This window comes from Brachyhypopomus gauderio, chromosome 9, assembly GCF_052324685.1.
Source record: "Brachyhypopomus gauderio isolate BG-103 chromosome 9, BGAUD_0.2, whole genome shotgun sequence".
Taxonomy (NCBI): domain Eukaryota; kingdom Metazoa; phylum Chordata; class Actinopteri; order Gymnotiformes; family Hypopomidae; genus Brachyhypopomus; species Brachyhypopomus gauderio.
In genome coordinates, this window is record NC_135219.1 from 5,450,198 (window position 1) to 5,471,086 (window position 20,889).

Consider the following 20,889-nt stretch of genomic DNA (forward strand, 5'->3'; position numbering starts at 1 on the left):
CAGTAATGATAACTTGGCTGATAAATGTATTCCTAGTACGATAGGGTGACCAAACGTCCCTATTTCCCGGGACATGTCCGTATTTCACATCCTGTCCCGGCCGTCCCGGGTTTTTTTAAGTGAGGAAATGTCCTGGTTTTTAAATTGCCTTCTTTGGACCATTAAGACTGGATTAAACTTAATTACGACTGGATTAAACTTTCGCGAGTGACCGTAGCGCGCGACTCCGCACGTGTTTATACATGACGCGTCACATTATTTGCAGTGCTGTTCGCTCTCTGTGGTCGAAGATAAAGACTTACAAGAAGCGCTGCACATTGCGTCAAATGATGCAAGTTACGAACTACCCACCAGGGGTGAGTTTCCCCAAAACGTTCTTAGCGTACGTAAGAACGAGGTTACGAAGTAGGCCTACTTAGCGCTAAGAACGTTTTGGGAAACTCACCCCAGAAAGACAATGACAATGTCGAAAATCCAGCAGCTGTATGACGAGGAAAGGGAAGTAAAACAGGTTATTGTGAAGAGCGCCACAAATGTGGCTCTGACTAGGGATCACTGGACCTCTGTTAGCAACAAGAATTATCTTGGTGTGACAGCTCATATTATAGATGATGAATAGAAGATCCAGTCATTTGCTTTGAACATGCAGAAGACCACTTCTAGGCACTATGCCTGTGGCAGAGGCCTGGGAAATTAAAGAAAAATATACCATCTAAAATGGTATTAAAAAACATCATCTGATTTACTTCAATTCTTACTGTACTTCAAACAAATCAATTTGTGGCTAATAACATTTCTGCCTTGTTTGCTTCAAGTTGTTCTTTTACTGGCCAGCCAAAGACAATGACTTCACATATGACGCATTGCCATTTAAATGAAGGGTGGGGACAGTTTTTAACTGTACAAATATCAGTACTTCTTGCTGCTTAAGTCAGAATTCTTTAAGACTATGAATTGTACTGTTAATATCTTACTATTCCAGCTGATGTATTTCTGGATAAAGCTATTTTTAAGCAGTTTCAATTAATCTATTTTTAGTACATTTTAATGCTGAATACTTGAATAATACAACATCTTATTAATGAATCTTAACCATACTGATCTCTGTTTTGGATTTTCCTGTCCAGAAAGACCTTTATCTACTGCATTATATGTGCTATTGTATGTGTGTGCTACGGCTGTTGTTCTGATAACAGTATGTGGGAATCTGCTCATCATCATCTCTGTGTGTCACTTCAAGCAGCTCCACACACCAACTAACATGCTGATCCTCTCTCTGGCTCTGTCTGACATCATGGTCGGAGTCTTTGTCATCCCTGGAGCATTAATTTGGATGATTGAATCATGTTGGATTTTTAATAAATTTTTCTGTGTATGTTTTATAGTGATTGCTTATTTTCTCACAAGTATATCTATATTTAATGTTGCTCTCATTGCTATTGATCGGTATTTTGCTCTCTCCAAGCCTTTTCTCTACATCAGAACAGTCTCTCTCAGCACAGTGTGCTTCATAGTTCTAATTCATTGGTTTGTACTGCTGTTTTATAATATAGCACTTCAGTATTTCAATGAACACTTTGCGAGACTCATAATGTGTCCTGGGGACTGCTTCTTAATCTTGGATGATGTCTGGTCTCTGGTTGATCTTTTGCTGACTTTTATTTTTCCACTCGCTGTAATAATTATATTGTATGTTCTTGTTTTTTTTATTGCCAAGAAACATGCCACAGCTATTAGAGATGTCAATAGTCACACCAAGAGTCAAACCTCAAAGAACACAACATACTCAATGAAATCTGAGAGAAAAGCAGCAAAAGTACTTGGCATTTTAGTGTCTGTGTTTCTGGCCTGTTTACTTCCATACTTTGTTTACAGTGTATTAGGTAATGTAATACAAATTGATGTAGAACATTTTCAGAAGGTATTGATGTTAGTTTATCTTAATTCTGCAATTAATCCAGTTATTTATGCTGTGTTTTACCCATGGTTTAGGAGGTGTCTTAAATTAATTTTAACTTTTAAGATATTTCACACTGACTCTGCATTGATCAGTGTTCTTTAAGGAACAAAATCAGAATCAGAAAAGCATGACATTAGCTACTTTCCTTACTGAGGAATTGGCAACACTGAGCATTATCAATTTGTTACAATCAGTCAATCAGTTCAAAAGAATATGCAAATGAAGTGTTTTCCATTGTAACTTTTTTTTCATGAAACTGAACACAGCTTGGTAATATTTTCCTCAACATTTCTCAAGTGCTTACCCACTATTAGGCCAAGTGATGCTCTTAAGACCTAAATGATAAAAGGGATTAACCCTCAACCCTGGATCAGACCTACTGTGGTGCAACATGTAGTGAAGATTGACAATCACATATTCCTCAGATGAAACCTGGACCTGGTCAGAGTGGGTTTTGTCTCAGCCCATCCCATGACCTCACAGGATCCCTATGGCACTTTAATGCTTAGCAACAAGGCCATAAGCAGTCTAGCTGATGGCTTATCATGCTGGCCTGACTTCCTGACCCTTTCTCCCTTCTCTTGCAAGAATGCAAAAATCTCTTACCAGCCAAGTTTCAAGGAATCATGAGCCTAAATCCACCAGACCTAAAACTTACCAATACAAACAACTTCTCAGCACACAAATATATAAATATTCCCTTTCCCACAGCTTCACAAAGGATGATATTCTGTTTAACCTATTTTGATGTCCACTGGTAATCAGACAGTAAAGCACGGCTATCTGAGAATAACCTTCAAATTGTAATGTTCGCATCTCTCATTTGATAAGTATCCATTGTTTTTTTATTCCCTTTACTCCTTGTTCATTATATACTTGCATTGTTCCTCATAATCAATTACCCTGTTGTTGGATTTATATTGTTGAACACTTGATGAAATTACGATGAAATTGTGTTCTCTGATATCCTTATCTTAGTGATTCTCATGCTTTGTGTCACCCCAAGACTGACAGATGACTTCTGCGTAACGTTAGAGAGGGGACATAGTTCTTGTAACTAGGTACAAAGAGTCACTTCACAGAAACACATTAGGATCTGGACCTGTGTTGAAGACAGACACCAAACTCAATAAATAACACTGCATCAACATCCAGATTCTCCTGACTCTTTCCTCTGCATTGAAGAAAATTCACAACACTGTACATTGCTTAGCTTGTGTTTAACTTTGGTCCATCAAAACCAAAATTGACTCTTGCCCCGAAAGGTCTGGAAACCTCCAAAAATCCAATCACGTGGACCAAGAAGCCTGCTCACTGCTCAAGAAAGTCAACGTCATTGGTGGACGGGTTTTAACAGAAATGAATACATCTTTCTTTTTATGCTCATTATACATGAATTAGCTTGTCCGTTACTTCTATCCGAAACAGCTTATTACAGTTCACACTGCTGATGACAGTTCTGCTACCCTTACATTTTGAATCTAGGATCCAAGGTAGATACAGTATACAAAAGTGTGATTCTGTCCAACAAACCTGGAACTGGAAAGGTTGCAAGTACAGGTAACATTGTGTTATTCTTTCAGTGGCGAGTCTCGAAAACAGTCATCCCCCATCAAGTAATATTTCAACGAGTGCCCATTTAACTGCCAGGGTCTCCTTCACAACTGTGGAACAGTCAAGTTCTCTTAGGAAAAGGTTCCTACTAATATAAAATATGGGCTTACAGTTCTCCTCACCTGAGATAAGACCACACTCAATCCATTTCCTGATGCATCTCTTTGCACAGTAAAATTCAGGCTAAAGTCTGGGCTCACCAAGATTGGTGCTAAGCTCAAGGAATCCTTAAAATTGTTAAAAGCTGCATTGCATTCTTCTATCAATTTGACTCTCTGGGGCCAGCTCCAAACTGTTCCCACAAAGTTTGGAGTGTGGAATTGTCCAAAATGTCTTGGTATGCTGAAGCATTCAGAGTTCCTTTCACTGGAACTAAGGGGCCAAGCCCAGCCCCTGAAAAACAACCCCACACCATAATCCCCCCCTCCACCAAAATTGAAAATTGAAAGCTTGGATAGTGATGATGATGAAGAGAGTTTGCAGAGAGTGCAAGACTCTCAAGAGTAGGTAAGCATAGCTATCTGTTAAATACTGTATATGAGCACAGCTATTTTTGTTATTGATTCCAGGAAATGTCAGAGATGAGGAAGTACCAGTGATAAGGGCAAGAGGTTATTATTGAGACAGTATTCTTAAGGCAGGAAAATGAGGAAGAGATTGTTTTATATTGTGAAGGTAATCCTTATGCTAACCTGACAAAGAAAAAACATGTTCAGTGGCATCATACTCCTTAGACTCCTGTGCTGTCTACTTGGGAAGATCCCATCACAAACATCACTGAAACATTAACTCCATATGCCTACTTCAAACAATACATTCCACAATAGATGTTTGCGCTGATGACCACCATGATAAATGTCTATTCTGAACAAACTGCTGCCAGGGGGTACAAATATGCATCAGTGCATGAAATAGAAGTAGGCTTGCACATTGCAATGGGAGTTTGAGTGTGAATGTACTGGGAATCTAGTCTAAAACTTTTTTTCCAACTTCCAATTTACATGTCGAAAATAACTATGACAGACCTCCTGACAATAAAGTGTTTTATAAAGTCAGAACTCTGTATGACACTGTGCGAAAACAGTGTCTTTCATTGTCCATGGAAGAGAACCTCAGCATTGATGAACAAATTGTACCATTCAGAGGAAAACTTTCCTGTCAGTACATCAAAGGGAAACTATAGGGCATCAAAATGTACTGTCTTTGTGGCAGAAGTGGCCTGGCATATAATTTTCTTATATACCAGGGTGCCACCACAGCGCTTTCTGAGCGGGACAAGACCATCTTACGCCATGGAGCCTCAATGATAACCCATCTGTCAATGGCTGCACAGCCCAAACCACAAGATCTTCTTTGACTGCTGAAGTTGTTGGCAGCAAAGAAAACACATGCAGCAGGAACAGCTAGGGTGTCTCGCTTTGCCAACCCACCACTGATGAGGGACAACGAGATGTCTAGAAGAGAAAGGGAACCATGATGAGGTCAGAAGCAGGGATAGAAAGGTAGTGTTATTAAAGTGGTCTGATAATCGTACTGTGGTCATGGCTTCCAACTTTGTTGGAGTTGGAAAATAAGTTGAGAGGTGGGATAAAAAGAAATGGTCCTTTGTGAAAATCAAGAGTCCTGAAGTCCTAATAAGCCTGTACAAGATAGATGTCAAGTCCAGAAAATTATCCCTTCTAATGACTACACATGCCATTGATCTTAAGTACCAAAGAGACAAAGAATGCCAGGGCATTCCTCAACAGGACATACTGGATTTACTGCACTTCAAAATGAATGTTGCAGAAGCCCATGTGCAAGCAGAGGAACCATTGAAGAAAGCCTCTGCTGAAAGACTTCCACCTCAAGAGGTCCGCTTGGACATGACGGACCACATGCCAAATTATGATGATCGTAAAGAAGGAACCAAAATGCACTGGGAAAACATGTGTACTGTGACAAATGCCATATCCATTACTGCTTCATTCCACAAGGAAACTGCTTCAAAACAGCTCAAAGACAATGCCTCTAAGACAGGGGTGCCCATTACGTCGATTGGAAGGAAGGAAGTGTCGGTTGATCGCGAAGGAATGTGGGCAGATCGCATGACATTAAAAAGTAGTGGATGAATGACAGGCGATCGTCCATCTGCACTGATGGTTGTATATATACACAACGCCCCGGTAACAATTTACGTTCGCCAACCCCCTACGTCAACAACTTATGTTCGTCACCCACCCCCCCGTCAACAATTTACACTCGCCACCCCCTACAGGTTCAAATCTCACTCCAAGCGATCTTGTAAAGGTAGATCTTTCTGACTTGGTCATCTTATAAGTAGCTCGCAAGTTGAAAACTTGTGGGCACCCCTGCTCTAAGACATGGACTGGCATGCCTCAATATTGTACAGTTACAGGATCCAGTTAAAGAAAAAAAAACAGAAAACACTAATGTAACGCAGCACATGCTGCAGAGCTAGGAGGTGAACACAAACACTGAGGAGAGCGAGATTTATAGTCGTGGTCGTAAGGGCAGGCATGGGTCATATCGGGAGGGCAGTCCATACACGACAGGTAAACAGGCATATTGACTAAAACTAGAACAAAAAAAGGCAGGGTCAAAATGTAGAAAGAACAATACTCACAACTGAACCAAACTCATGAAATAACAGAGACCATGAAATCCATAAAGAGCACAAAGATCACAAAATGCACACATGAACAAAACAACCGATAATCGACATGGGAAACACAGGGACTATAAGTACACAGAACTAAACTAGACACAGCTGGAGACACTGACGACACGGGCGTGGCAGATGGGGGAAACCATAGAAACAGACAACAAGGTGGGATCAACGTGCAGGTAACAACACAGACACGAGAAACAGGAAAACCGGAGTGGCAGCTAGAAGAGGGTGGTGTAGCTCTACATGACAACTATTTACTTTTCAAAATGCAACCAAAACTTCAACAAATTTCTCATTGTTACATGTTACAGTATATATATTATATTTCATAATAAGAGATGTTCCCAAAACTTGGATAGCAGTTTTAATTTATTGACCAGGTTTATGTTCAAAAAGGGATAAACAAACAAACCATAAACTATTCATATTATATAGCATTGCTTTACAACTGTTAAGACCGATCATACACTGCAGTGGACATAAAAAAAAAACTATATATAAAGTATTATATTTGATTTTTTTTACTGACTCTTATTTTGGACTTCATTACAGACAAAAAATTGCATTCGTATATTTTTCTCATTACTGGAACATAATTCGGGTCTGAAAGGGGATATGAGCGAGGAAATTTCATGACTGGATTTGTTGCACAGGTGACGTCCTATCACAGTTCCATGCTGGAATTCACTGAGCTCCTGAGAGCGACCCATTCTTTCACAAATGTGAAACAGTCTGCATGCCTGTGGTCTTAATTTTATACACCTGTGGCCATAGAAGTGATTGGAACACCTGATTCAGATCATTTGGATGGATGAGTGTATACTTTTGCAGTATACTGTATCTTTTCTGGTCAACTCTGCGCGGCTAGAGAAATTGGGGATAAAATGTTGATGCCAACCTACCAATCCTAGAAAACACCTTACTTGTCTCTTGGTAGTAGGTATCAGACTGTTTCTAAGGGCCTCTATCTTATCCACTTGTGGCCAGATGACGCCACCCCACAAAATAGATAGGAAAAGTTTCCTTTAGCTAGATGACATTTAGAAGGGAGCTATGAGTAAGCCCACTCCTGCCCTCCACCTTTCATCATGGGCAACTCCACAAAAGAATAATGTCCCCTCTTGAGAGGATTGGTTCCAGACCCAAACTGTGTGTTGAGCTGAGCCCAACTATATCTCTCAGCCTCGCACACAAGCTCAGGCTCCATCCCAACCAGACAGGTTATGTTCCATGTTTCAAGAGCCAGCTTCAGTAATCGAGGATCGGTAAGCCAAGGCCCCGCATTTGGCCACAGCCCGATCCACAATGCACCAAACCCTTAGGACTACCACTCCCACACGTGGTGGGCCCATGGGAGAGTGGAACCATGTATCTCCTTCGGGTTCTGCCCAGTCGGCCCCATGGGTAGATACACCAGGCAATTGCAAAGGAGCCCCTCTCCCAGGCATGGCTCCAGGGTGAGGCAATGGTAACCTTGATCCAGGCAAGGGTATCTGGGTCCTGTTATTGCTAAATCCCATAGGGGTTTTTGGAACACTCTTTGTCTGACCCATCACCTAGGACCAATTTGCCTTGGGAGACCCTACCGGGAGCATTGCCCTCGACAACCTAACTCCTAGGATCATGTAGACACGCAAACCCTTCCACCACGATAAGGTGGTGATCCATGGAGGAGTAGAACTACAGAGATGTAGTTCCAACATTTTTAGTGACAATATAAAAATCTAATATTCACTGACTCATAACAATGAAGTAATAAAAACTCAAAGAAGGAACATCAAAACACTAAAGAAAACACTATACAGTGAGTCCCCGCTTATCGACGGACCAGAGTTACGACCAACTTTTAAATAATTTGGCGTGGTGCACGGAGGAGCAGTGGCAGCACAATGGAGTGTTGTGGAGTGTTGTGTACGATAAGCTGAAGCAGCGCAGCCTCCACCTCAGTCGCTCTTTCTCACGCTGTACGCATTTACATTTATGGCATTAGGCAGACGCCCTTATCCAGAGCAACTTACATTTTATCTCATTTTTTTATACAAGTGAGCAATTGAGGGTTAAGGGCCTTGCTCAGGGGCACCTCAGTCATGGCCTCATGTCTGGGAATCGATCCCACGACCCTCCGGCCACAAGACTATACCACTAGGCCATGACTGCCGCATGCACAAGAACATTGGTAGTTTTTTTTCTATACTGCATTTACGATCAACGCGCATCTAAATCTAGGGTCATGCTTAACAACGAAAACTTCTTTACAACGGACTTTTCAGGCTCTAACCCTGTTAAGCGGGGACTCACTGTAAAGAACAGATTAAATACCAAATACCAAAAAGCACTTAAATAAATAAATAAATACCAAAAGCACTTAACTTTAATGCAATACAAGATACAAATTTTTATCAACCACCAAACAATTTAACAGACAGAGCAACCAATAACAAAAAAGACAACATAAACAATCACCCCCAGACAAAACAGCAGCACTGCCGGGAACTGGAACAAACCAGCGTAATTGTTAAGACCAGTTTAAAACACTATAATCTTTTTCCACCCTATGATGAGTATCAGTCCAAAGACCCAGCTGCTGCTGCAATTTCCCATGACGCAGCACATGCAGCTGCTTAAAAGTAAAAATTGTCGTTAAAATGAATTCACAGCAATAAAAAAATAAATGAGGAAGCCTTCCACTCGTGGTCCCAAACTAACATAAGGGGCAAACTGCTATGTCATTTTATAACAAGAAATATATTTTTTGAATAATTCTTGAATATTCTAGAAACAACTGAAATAATTAGAATAATGTACATTTGAAAAGAGGCTCTCCTTGCATCTGCAATGTTGGATTATGGGATTGCATTAGCAGCAGAGGAACCAGCTTTGTGCCTGGTGATCATGGTGATCATGATACAAGCAAACTGAACTTGCCCCTAAATGAAATAATTTACAACTAACTCAGTCTCTGTGGCCAATAAGTCTGTCCCAAAAGAGAATATGATCTGTTTGTGTTAAGTTAGTCTTATACTATCCAGTTACCAACCCATGACGACAAGCTCTCATTCCAACAGGGGGGAGGGAGCAGATTCGAAACCATTCAAATAGCCGCACTGCTACCTACTCAAACCAAAATTCATATTACTTTGAATATGGACTGTTACTACTCACCAGGAAAGAGCAATATCTGGATTTTTTAAGTAGAATTTTAATGCAGAGTCCATTAATCTTATGGAGATGAACCATTCCAGTGCCTGCCATGGGTTTTCCTGTACAGAGAGATCTGTATCTACTGCAGTATATGTGTTATTGTATGTGTCTGCAGCAGCTGTTGTTCTGCTAACAGTGTGTGGGAACCTGCTCATCATCATCTCTGTGTGTCACTTCAAGAAGCTCCACACACCAACTAACATGCTCATCCTCTCTCTGGCTGTTTCAGACTTTTTTGTTGGAGGGCTTGTGATCCCTATATCATTAATTTGGATGATCGAATCATGTTGGATTTTTAGTTCAATTTACTGTTTATTTTATATTTTAATATCCTATTTTCTCACAGCCACATGTTGCGTTAACGTTGCGCTCATTGCTGTTGATCGGTATTTTGCTCTCTCTAAGCCATTTCTGTACAATAGTACAGTCTCTCTCAGCACAATGTGTATTGTTGTATTGTGTAACTGGTTTGCATTGCTTCTTTATAATATTGCACTTCAGTACTTCAATGGATACTTCACAAGTCTGGTAATGTGTCCTGGAGAATGCTTTATGGTCCTGGATGAGGTCTGGTCTCTAGTTGATCTTCTATTGACCTTTATTTTTCCTCTTGCTGTAATAATTATTTTGTATGTTCAAATTTTTTTTATTGCCAAGAAACATGCCATTGCTATTAGGACTCAGACCTCAAAAAACATGTCAGATTCAATGAAATCTGAGAGAAAGGCAGCAAAAGTGCTTGGCATATTAGTGTCTGTGTTTGTGGCCTGTTTAATGCCATACTTTGTTTACAGCATATTAGGAAATTTTGTAAAAATAGAAGTAGAATCATTTCAGAAAGTTCTGATTATGGTTTATCTTAATTCTACCATGAACCCAGTTATTTATGCCTTATTCTACCCATGGTTTAGGAGGTGTGTTGAGCTCATTTTAACTCTTAAAATATTCTGCACTAATTCTGCATTAATTAATGTTCTTTGATGACAGAAACGAACATTATAGATGTCATGGTACGGTTTTGTGTATTTATTTTATAAATTAATTTATTCACAATTTGCAGTGTGTAAGTTTGCATCAGACTCAAATCATAAACTGTCCACATTTCTTTGATATCCAAAAGAATGAAAAATAAATTGGACAGTGTGGATTGGTAAGTTGATTAGTAAGGGAATGTAGTTATAGTTCAATTTTAAATGCTGAGTGCTTATTTAATATTAGTAGCCTATAATCAGCAGTTGAGTGTTGGATGCCTCAGCTCGCCGAATGAGAAGGACAGCTTAATTACCTTTCTTGCCAATCAGAGCAATGCTTACTTTCTGCAGGTCTCTGTTAGGTCATGTTACCAGAAACAGAACAGTCAATTAAGCATGTTTAGCTGTTCTGTGATATTGTAAGAAGGCAGTTCTAAAAGAAGGCATGATTTGGCTACACACATAGAAGAAAAATATCTGAGATACTCCCCAGTGGTCACTATTATCCAAATATGTCTTTTATCATTATATGCATATATATTTTTTACATATGGGTTGTTTTTAATAACCATTAGAACTGTAATAATATGTCCATTCATGATTTAGTGCGATACAAATATAAAGATTTGTATTTACACTATTTTTTAATTTGCCAGACAATATCTTGAGCAAAACTAAAGTTAGCAAACCAGGTAATAAATATAATTTTAAAAAATATTTAATAAATTGCTTTTGGTATTATTCATAACAAAATTTAATCACTTTTCTAATGAAAGTGAGCTGGTATTCTGTCGAGTGCATACATGAATTATGGTTTCATTTTCCTTTCATGCAATTACAAATGTATTTAAGTTACAGTCATTTAAGATTAATTCCTGTGCCCTCACAGTAGTATATCAATATATATTGTTATGACCGGGTCTTTGCTCTGAACCACAACAGTAGTGATGGGCACAGCAGTTCTTTTAGATTAACTGAATCATTAGAATCAGTTCACTAAAAAGATTTGTTCAAAAGATTCGTTCACCGAATCGTTCAGCGCTTGGCACAGGACTCCAACCCACCTAACTGATACACGGCTGAACGGTTCATGTTTCAGTTTAGTTCACGGCCTCAGGGACCAGGAGGCGAGAGTGTTGTAAAAAATTTATAATTAAAAATATGCAACTAAATGTTGGATTTATTATAGGAAATATAAATCACATTACAAATACAGTAATCCCTCGTTTCTCACATTCTGGAGATTCCAGACCCACCCGCCATAACCGAAAATCCTCGAAGTAGAAACGGTATATTTATTTAAGTATATTTATTTATACACTATAATAGTCATGCTTGTCCAGCGAGCAACTAATCATGTTGTTTACAATCTTATATAGACGAGTAGCGTCTCAGGCAAGCGATGCTGGTTCTTGTTTCCGAGAGTAAATATGCACTATTTACTGTAATTCATACTATTTTATTATTTATAACATTCCTTTATTGTTATAATGAATACTTATAATATATTTTTATACATTTTGGGATTTTATCATGTAAAAAAATCATAAAAAATTTATTTTTTCCACCAATCAAATTCCACAGACAACCGGCGAAAAAGCGAAGATCCGTGAATTATTTTCCCCATAAAGGAGCTGGTCCTGCCGGCGGGCCCACTAGGGGGTGCTTCTGCAGTATAGGTTAATATCTTATAAAAACCCATGAAAAAGTGAATTCACAAAAACTGAAGAGCAAAGTGGCGCAGGATAACTGTAACATAATACAAAAAATATGTGATGTCTGGGGCGCAGCGAAGGACGAGACAGAAATCACGGGTGCAGCACGGCTGGCGGACCACCGGGTGCAGCGCGACTGGTCTCTCCTCTCGGTGGGCTGCATGGTAGTCCCCCTTCGGTCTCCATCTCCTCCTCCTCACTGCCCAGGCTCCATTTCATGGACTCTGCCGGGCTCTCACCCCAGGAGTAGTCCATGGCGCTGGCCTCAGACGGTTTGGAGGACACGCCCTCTTCAGGAGTCCTCCTCCCCTTCACAGTCCCAGCGGAGTACTCTGAGGGGGGAGGACTCTCCTTCCTCCTCCGTGTAGGACCTGTCTTCCTCCTCCATGTAGCACTCCTCTTCCACCTCCTTTTCCCCACCATAGTCCACTGTGGGGGCGGAGCACACGGACGGAGGGTAGTCCTCTTCCTCCTCCCCACCGTAGTCCACGGTGGGAACGGAGCACACGGATGGAGGGTAGTCCTTTTCCTCCTCCTCCTCACCGTAGACTACGGTGGGAGCGGAGCACACGGATGGAGGGTAGTCCTCTTCCTCAGACTCCTCGTCCTCGAATTCGCTCTCTGGGGTTGTTTCTGTGGCGCCGATCACACAGGCACCCACCCTCAGAGGCGAGAGGTCGCGGGCAGGAGAGGGGTGTCGCTCTCTCCATATCCTTACCGCGCGGAGTTGGTCCGCCAACTCGGGGATGGAGGTCTCCCGAGCCGTACTCAGGATGTACGCACACACCTGGTCCTGCTCCATCAGCTCAGGGTCGACGGTGGCCTTGCGGTGCTGGGAGGTGGAAGAGGCATGATGCTGCCGCTTGCTGGGCCGTTTGCCTATCTTTGGCCGGGTGGCGTAACCTGGCACGTCACAACTTTAGGTTAATTAATTACAAAGCTTCTAATTAATCAGATACATTTTTTTTATTGCATCCCACCCCTAGGGGTGGGCATAGATTTTTTTTTTTAATCTAGATTAATCTCACTGAAATCTTGAAAGTAATCTAGATTAATCTATATTAAAATGGCTCATATGCGTGCTACCCAAGTAATGACTAAAAGTCAGTTTTTGAGATAGGGTTTCTTAATACAGAGGGTGGATTAGACCAGGGGCTCATCTCCTGTTTCCAAAATGCATCAATGACTGCTTGAGGAAGCTGTTCTACTTTGATACTTTGAAAAATTACATGCTCAATAAAATGTAGGCTATTCGTGTTCAACGGTTTATTCAGTTAACATGATATTTGAAATGTAAGCCAACATTTAGTACATTTAACCTCACGGACGTAATTTTCAAAAGTCAGTTTTGGTCCTCTGCAGTTTTAACGGTTAAAAAGATATATCTAAATAGCGACAAATCTAGCGCTAGGGCCATGCAGAAAACGACCGCTCCGAGCTCCGCTCCGGTAACACTTTACGTTCCTAAAAATGAATTTTCCATGAAGCAAACCTGGCGACTTCGTGGCTGCATCCATGTAAACACACATACGATTTGTCGTTAACGGCCCACCACTAATATACACACACACACACACACACACACACACACACACACACTATATTTCTATATATTCACACACTATAAAAAAGGGAGGTGTTTGGGAATGACAGCATTCCCAATGACAGTGCGAATGACAGTGCGAAGAGGTCACCAACTTTCTGCAGTCAGTCACTACAGACATCCATGGCCTTCAGGTTAGCTCAAGAGCAGTGCACAGAGAGCTTCATTGAATGGGTTTCCATGGTTGAGCAGCTGCATCCAAGCCATACATCACCAAGTGTAATGCAAAGCATCGTATGCAGTGGTGTAAAGCACACCACCACTGGACTCTAGAGCATTGGAAGCATGTTCTCTGGAGTGACGAATTTGGCAATCTGATAGATGAGTCAGGGTTTGGCAGTAGCCAGGATAATGGTACTTGTCTGACTGCATTGTGCCAAGTGTAAAGTTTGCTGATGATTATGTTGTGGGGTTGTCTTTCAGAAGCTGGGCTTGACCCCTTAGTTCTAGTGAAAGGAACTCTGAATGCTTCAGTATACCAAGACAAGTTGGAGAATACCATGATCCATACTTTGTGGGAACAGTTTGGAGCTGGCCCCTTCCTTTTTCAATATGACTGCACCAATGCACAAAGCAAGGTCCATAAAGACATGGATGGTGTGGATGAACTTGACTGCCTTACAGAGAGTCCTGAACTCAACCCAATAGAACACCTTTGGGATGAGAGTCTGAGAGCCTGGACTCAGTATGAGACCTCACAAAGAATGATCAAAAATCCCCATAATCACACTCCTAAACGTCATATGGGAATGAAATGTCACTTGAGCTCATATGTGAGTCAAGGAAGGTGAGTGAATACTTTTTGCAATATAGTTCCCCCCTCCACTCTCTCAGACAGGTTTTTCACTAGCCAAACAATAACCCGTGACATCACATGTCTCATCCAGGCTAGAGGGTGGGAACAGTTTCTAAACCATACAAATATCAGCACTGTTAGCAGCTTAGTACATCATTACTATCACAGTGAATCTGGGATGTTGCCATTCTCACTACTGTTTCCAAGAAGAAAATACCAGATGCGAAGTATTGATTTTACTGCAATTTAAATGTTCAATAGCTAAATTATACAGAATCTTAATGATGAATTTGAACAATACTGAACACTGCCTCTGGGGTTCCTGTGCAGAGAGATCTCTGTCTACTGCAGCATATGGGTTGTTATATTTTTGTGTAGCGGCTGTTGTTCTGCTAACAGTGTGTGGGAACCTGCTCATCATCATCTCTGTGTGTCACTTCAAGCAGATCCACACACCAACTAATATGCTCATCCTCTCTCTGGCTGTTTCAGACTTCATGGTTGGAGTCTTTGTCATCCCTGCTGCATTAATTTGGATGATTGAATCATGTTGGCTTTTTAGTACATTGTACCGTATATGTTTTACTTTCATGTCTTATTTTCTGACAACCACATCAATATTTAATGTGGCTCTCATTGCTGTTGATCGCTATTTTGCTCTCTCTAAGCCATTTCTGTACAACAAAACAGTTTCTCTGAGGACAATGTGCACTATAGTTGTATCTGTCTGGATGTTATTATTTTTGTATAATATAGTGCTTCAGTATTACAATGGCAGCTTTGATGGTCTTGCATTATGTCTTGGAAACAACTTTTTTATCTGGTCTTTGGTTGACCTTGTGTTGACTTTTGTTTTTCCACTCTCTGTAATAATCATATTCTATGTTCAGGTTTTTTTTATTGCCAGGAAACATGCCACAGCTATTAGAGAGCTTACCAATCACACTAGGACCAGAAAGAACATGTCAGACTCAATGAAATCTGAGAGAAAAGCAGCAAAAGTGCTTGGTTTCTTAGTGTCTGTGTTTTTGGCTTGTTTATTACCATATTTTGTGTATACTGTTTTAGGTAGTGTAATAGACATTCAAGAAAAACCATTACAAAAAGTCTTGTTGCTGGTTTATCTTAATTCAGCCATCAATCCAGTGATTTATGCATTGTTCTATCCATGGTTTAGGAGATCTGTTAAATTAATTTTAACTCTTCACATATTCTGCACAGACTCTTCATTGATAAATATTCTTTGATATGAAATTCCTTATGGATTTGTCTCAATACTTGAAGTTTTTGAGCAAGTGAACTGTAATTTAAATCAGTAGGTCACTTATGTCTTTCTATTACATTAGGTATGTATAAGAAGGGCATCTGAGCTCAATATTTAAAAAACGTTATCAAGCTGAGTTTCTGGGTAGACATCTTGGCTATCCTAATAAATTGTCCTGGTTTGTATATTTGTGTTGTTGACATTGTGTCTACATTACAAGTATTGGATGGTGTTCTGAACCGGGTGTTGCCATCACTACCCTGCACCTGATTCAGTGCTCATGGAGGCTATGTTTTCTGGTTGAGAGTAAGTTGTGTACTGCCACTTCTCACCTGTGTGTGACTGGATGTAAGATGTGTGAGGTAATTGTAAAGTATGCTTGGGTTCCTTGAAAGGTGCTATATAAATGTAACTTAATTTGTTTGCTGATCTTAACACTACAATGATTTTGGAAAGCAGCGCCCAGAAGCAGTACTCAGTCAATTAGATTGAACCAGATCAGGGTGATTCAGAGCAACATAGTGGTGTTTGGGAATCAGTGGTGTTTGGGACACAGAATAGCTTAGTGGATATGACTAATATATTACAGTTAGTCCCCGCTTAACGATGGGGTTAGAGAGTGAAAAGTCCCTCGTAAAGCAGTTTTCGTTGTTAAGCGTGACCCTAGATTTAGATATGCTTTGATCGTAAATACAGTATAGAAAAAAACTAACAATGTTCTCGTGCGTGCGTACAGCATGAGAAAGAGCGATCGTGTTGCCGAGATGGGCTGCGGTGGAGGCTGCACTGCCTCAGCTTATCGTACACAACACTCCACTGTGCTACCACTGCTCCTCTGCGCACCGTGCAAAAAAAAAAACTCATAACTCCGGTTCGTAGTTAACCAGACCTGTCGTTAAGCAGGGACTCACTGTATTGTAATACCAGAAGACTGTAATGGTAAAATAACTGAAGCATGATGCTGATGCTAAGATTAGATATATTGAGACTGTGTCTGTGTCCCGGGTTACCCTCTTTGTGCAGATGCGCCCTCTAGTGGTCCTGTCACTGGTACAAATCTATTTTTCTGCATAAAAATTACTAATAATATACATTTTTTAAACACAAGCACATCACACTACATTTACACACTAAATTTTATTTTAGAACTAGTATAACTTCCTGCATACTGATTGTCAGCCATCTACACGCAACTGAACACACCGTGTTTACACCATGTGGGTTATATGTGCAACTTGTCTCGCCATTTAAAATGTCCTTTTAAGAATAAGAATTACATTCTTATTGGCATCGACCAAGAACAGGATAGGTTCCACCAACCCCGCTGAGTCTTGGTTCCTCTCAAGGTTTCTTCCTCATGTGTTTTTCCTTGCCACTGTCACCCAAGCCTGCTCACTGGGGGCTTAGGCTCTAACACTTGTAAAGCTGCTTTGTGACAACAACTGTTGTAAAAAGTGCTAGATAAATAAATTTTGATTGATTAATTGATTGAGGTGGACACAAGCGCTGAGAGGATCGGGATTTATTACAGGTAAATCCCTAATCAGAGTTCATAAAATGGTCTGGAGCCATAACAGGTGAGCAACCAGACAAAGAACAACAACTGAGATTGACAGACATTATCAATAAAAGAAAAACCAGGAATCACAACAGAATAAGAAACTAACTAAAATCAGGGGAGACAGACCAGAAACAATGAAAAAAATAAAGCAACAGAAACTTGGTAAGATAGGAACCAGGGAACAAGGAAACCAGGGTATTCACGACAAATAATGACCAGAAACTCTGATGACAAAACACGGCTTAAATACAAGATTAAACAAGGACCTGATCAAGGCATGCTGGAGACAATGACGAGGGAGCAGAGTTACAAATTGCTTGGGCATGGCTACAAAACACATGGGAAAACCAAAACATGAGCCCATGGAATACCAAAACAAACAGACAGAGGAGGGGCTAAACTGAACATGAGAACATGACTGATGGAGCCTGACGTGACAGTGACAGTGTAGTGGAGATGGCCAAGGCCACTTCACCATCACACACAGAGACCCCTCCTTCGCAGAGTGTGAGAGACTGACCTCATCTGATCTCCTGAGTGAGTGGGAAAGGCCATAAAAGAGTTCTGGTCATGTTCACCCTTCCTCTGAAGGACACAAAGTTCACAAACTCAGGAAGGCCCTACACTCACAAACTCTTAAGTTCCAACCTTATCTGATTCCCCAAGGCTTCACCCCAATTTACCATCTTTTGGAAGTTCTTTGTTAAAACTCATACGTAAGGATCCAAATATTTCAGAGGTCTTTATAATTTTAAATTCAAGATGTACACTGAATCAAAATCTAGCCTACAGGAAGGAACTCTGCGCAATCAGTCTAAAGACGCCAAACTCGACAGCCTTCCAACCAAGGGAAGGGTAATTATCCTTAAAACCAGTATTCATTTTACCAGCCATTAAGGACCCTGGACAAAGTATCAATGCACAAGCTGAAACATGTGCCTATGAGACTTGAACATTATGTGATCTGTTGTTGATGTAAATGCACAACTTAGGATCTCTCATGTATTTAGTATTAATTGATTCCTTCATAATACCTTTTATTGTGTAATCACCCCACATTGATGCATATCTATGTATTCCTGTGTGTTTCAGTAGTTTAGATATACATGTCCCTGTATTCTAGAATTGTATTATGAATGCATGAATGCATATATATATATATATATATATATATATATATATATATATATATATATATATATATATATATATATATATATATATATATTCCGGTGTGCTCTGCTATTTTAGACATGTATGTTTATTAATTTTGTGTGTTAGAGTCATAGAGACATGCATAGCTCTATATTCCTGTGCAGCGCTATTTTAGACATATAGGCACCCTTGTGTTCTGGCGTAGTATTATTTTTGATTTATATATAACCAAGTATCAACGTGTAATGTGCTATATTAGGTGTATGCATATCTATGTATTAGTATGTGTGCAATTAGTTCAAATGTAAGCTTATCCATGTATGCTTATATGACCTCAGATTCATGCCTGTCTGTGCATTATGTGTCATTTATTGTCTAAAAGTGGGAATTCAAAATGGCTCAATGTTTACAATGATAGAACCAAACATACTTAATTAGGCAGAATAATACAAGTAAATAATTTTAGGAATAAGGGATCCTCACTTTGAATTGTGCTGCGGTTCTATGCCTAGTCTGCTTTTCATCACCCGTTAACTGGACCTGGGGGGAAGGGCAGTTGTTACTATGCTCTCTCTCTCTCTCTCTCTCCTTCTCTCTCTCTCCTCCTCAAAGAACTTCCTTTCCAGACAGAGGTAATGAATATTCAGTAACCCAGATCCAGTGGTCAACAGTGTAGTGACCTATGTGTGTACTACAATCATGCCCTTTGTGAAAGTAACTTTGAGTTGTAGGAGTCATGCCAAGATATCTCATCCAACCGAGTTAGTTGGAGTGATGTCAAGAGACCGCAGCCAAGTTCGAACCTGAGTATTTAACCTAGTTTATGTGTCGTCGACGAAACATGCTTTCATTTATTTAGTCCTTTTAGTCAATTTTATTTTATTTTCTTAGTTAAATTAAAGTTAATTCTGTTTGGCCAACAGGCATTGATTATTTTAGTTTATCTTTGAATAATCCTCGGCAAAGTAACCAACGCAACAAGAATTTGACTGTGCCCCGCAGCTGCTACTGTGACGTCTCTGCTAAGTCTTCACCACTGGGCAGTCTCAGAGAGGCCGGCTTTGAGCACGGATAGTGTATGCGCCCCTAGACAGGCCAGAAACCACGCTCCATATGGTGCATCAATAAATCCGCCTTCACAACCTACAGGGACCGCCCACGGACGTGTCCTCCCTGCACACAAGTAAGACGCGCGTCATTCATACGCTGCTTTGGGGTTGCCAGTTTAATCGTTGGCCTCCAAATACTTCTATCTCTCCCTAATGTCTGGTTTTAATATAATCGGGGCTGTTCATTAGCCTCTGTCAGAATTCTTGCTCTCTTTCTAACTTCTTTCTGAGGCTTTGATTCCCTCCCTGGGTCCTACATTAGTTAGAGACGTGTTATGTTAGCTATGTAATCCATTCATAATCAAATGATCGTCAATAGTTTATTATTCTCTATTGTTGTTTTATTTTCCATCTTTTATTGTTTATTATTTTACATCCTTTGTTTAGATTAGTAGATTTACATATATGTTTAGTTCCATTCTTGAGCCAAATCAGTCCACATGTTATTCCTTATAAAGCATCAACTGTGATATTAACCATTCAATAAATTTGGACATTTATTCATTAATCTGATCATGGTGGTAAATACATATTGTGGTCACATTATGGTTTTAGGTTACTGCATGGATTCAGAACTTAACCCCTTTGGTCAGGGGCGGTTTGTTCATTAGGGCCATTGGGCGACGCACCACGAAAGGATGAAAAGGAAGTTTTTTTTTCTCTCACTGTAACGATCTGCGCGGAGCAGAACACGGAGGCGGACACAAACGCTGAGAAGAGCGAGATTTATTGCAGGACATACCATAATCGTCGTCGTAGTAACAGGCAGGGGTCGCAACGGGAGAGCCATCAAGGTTAGACAGATACAAGGGCATTACGAACAGAGAGTACACGAACCAAGGCAGGGCAACACGAAACAGAGAACATCCAAACAATCAAAATACCAGAACATCCAAGCATCCAAAACAACCAACAAGGGACAAGGGACACTCAGGAATTATATATACACAGAACACCAAACAAGGATCAGGTGCAAACAATGACGACAGGGGCGTGGTAACAACGAGGAATCAGAGACAACGAGCTGGGCGGGATAAACAGGCAGGGAATAACAAAACCACGAGGAACAGAGACGTTGGAGTGACAGCGGGGAGAGGGGGCGTAGCCATACGTGACAGTACCCCCCCTCAAAGCGTGCCACTCTGGGGCACGCAAGGGCAGACAGGACAGGAACCAGACTCGGACAGGACGGGGAACCACGGGGCAAGGCGAGGGACAGGGGACACGGGACAGGACATTACCGGACCGACCAGAGGGACAGGATGAGAC

General features: G+C 40.6%; 3 protein-coding genes across 3 annotated transcripts; all 3 read left to right on the forward strand.

Annotated features, from left to right (window-relative positions):
- Positions 1–1,078: 1,078 nt before the first annotated feature.
- Positions 1,079–2,062, forward strand: LOC143522449 (trace amine-associated receptor 13c-like). Its single transcript, XM_077016168.1, has one exon. The coding sequence runs from the start codon at positions 1,082–1,084 to the stop codon at positions 2,060–2,062; it is 981 nt and encodes a 326-aa protein (XP_076872283.1). The 5' UTR covers positions 1,079–1,081.
- Positions 2,063–5,256: 3,194 nt separating this feature from the next.
- On the forward strand, positions 5,257–10,427 carry LOC143523643 (trace amine-associated receptor 8b-like). The gene is made up of 2 exons (XM_077018199.1): positions 5,257–5,470; positions 9,454–10,427. Exons 1-2 carry the CDS (start codon positions 5,257–5,259, stop codon positions 10,425–10,427), a joined length of 1,188 nt encoding a protein of 395 aa, XP_076874314.1.
- A 4,388-nt stretch (positions 10,428–14,815) lies between these two features.
- On the forward strand, positions 14,816–15,778 carry LOC143522450 (trace amine-associated receptor 13c-like). The gene has a single exon (XM_077016170.1). The coding sequence runs from the start codon at positions 14,816–14,818 to the stop codon at positions 15,776–15,778; it is 963 nt and encodes a 320-aa protein (XP_076872285.1).
- Positions 15,779–20,889: the final 5,111 nt, after the last annotated feature.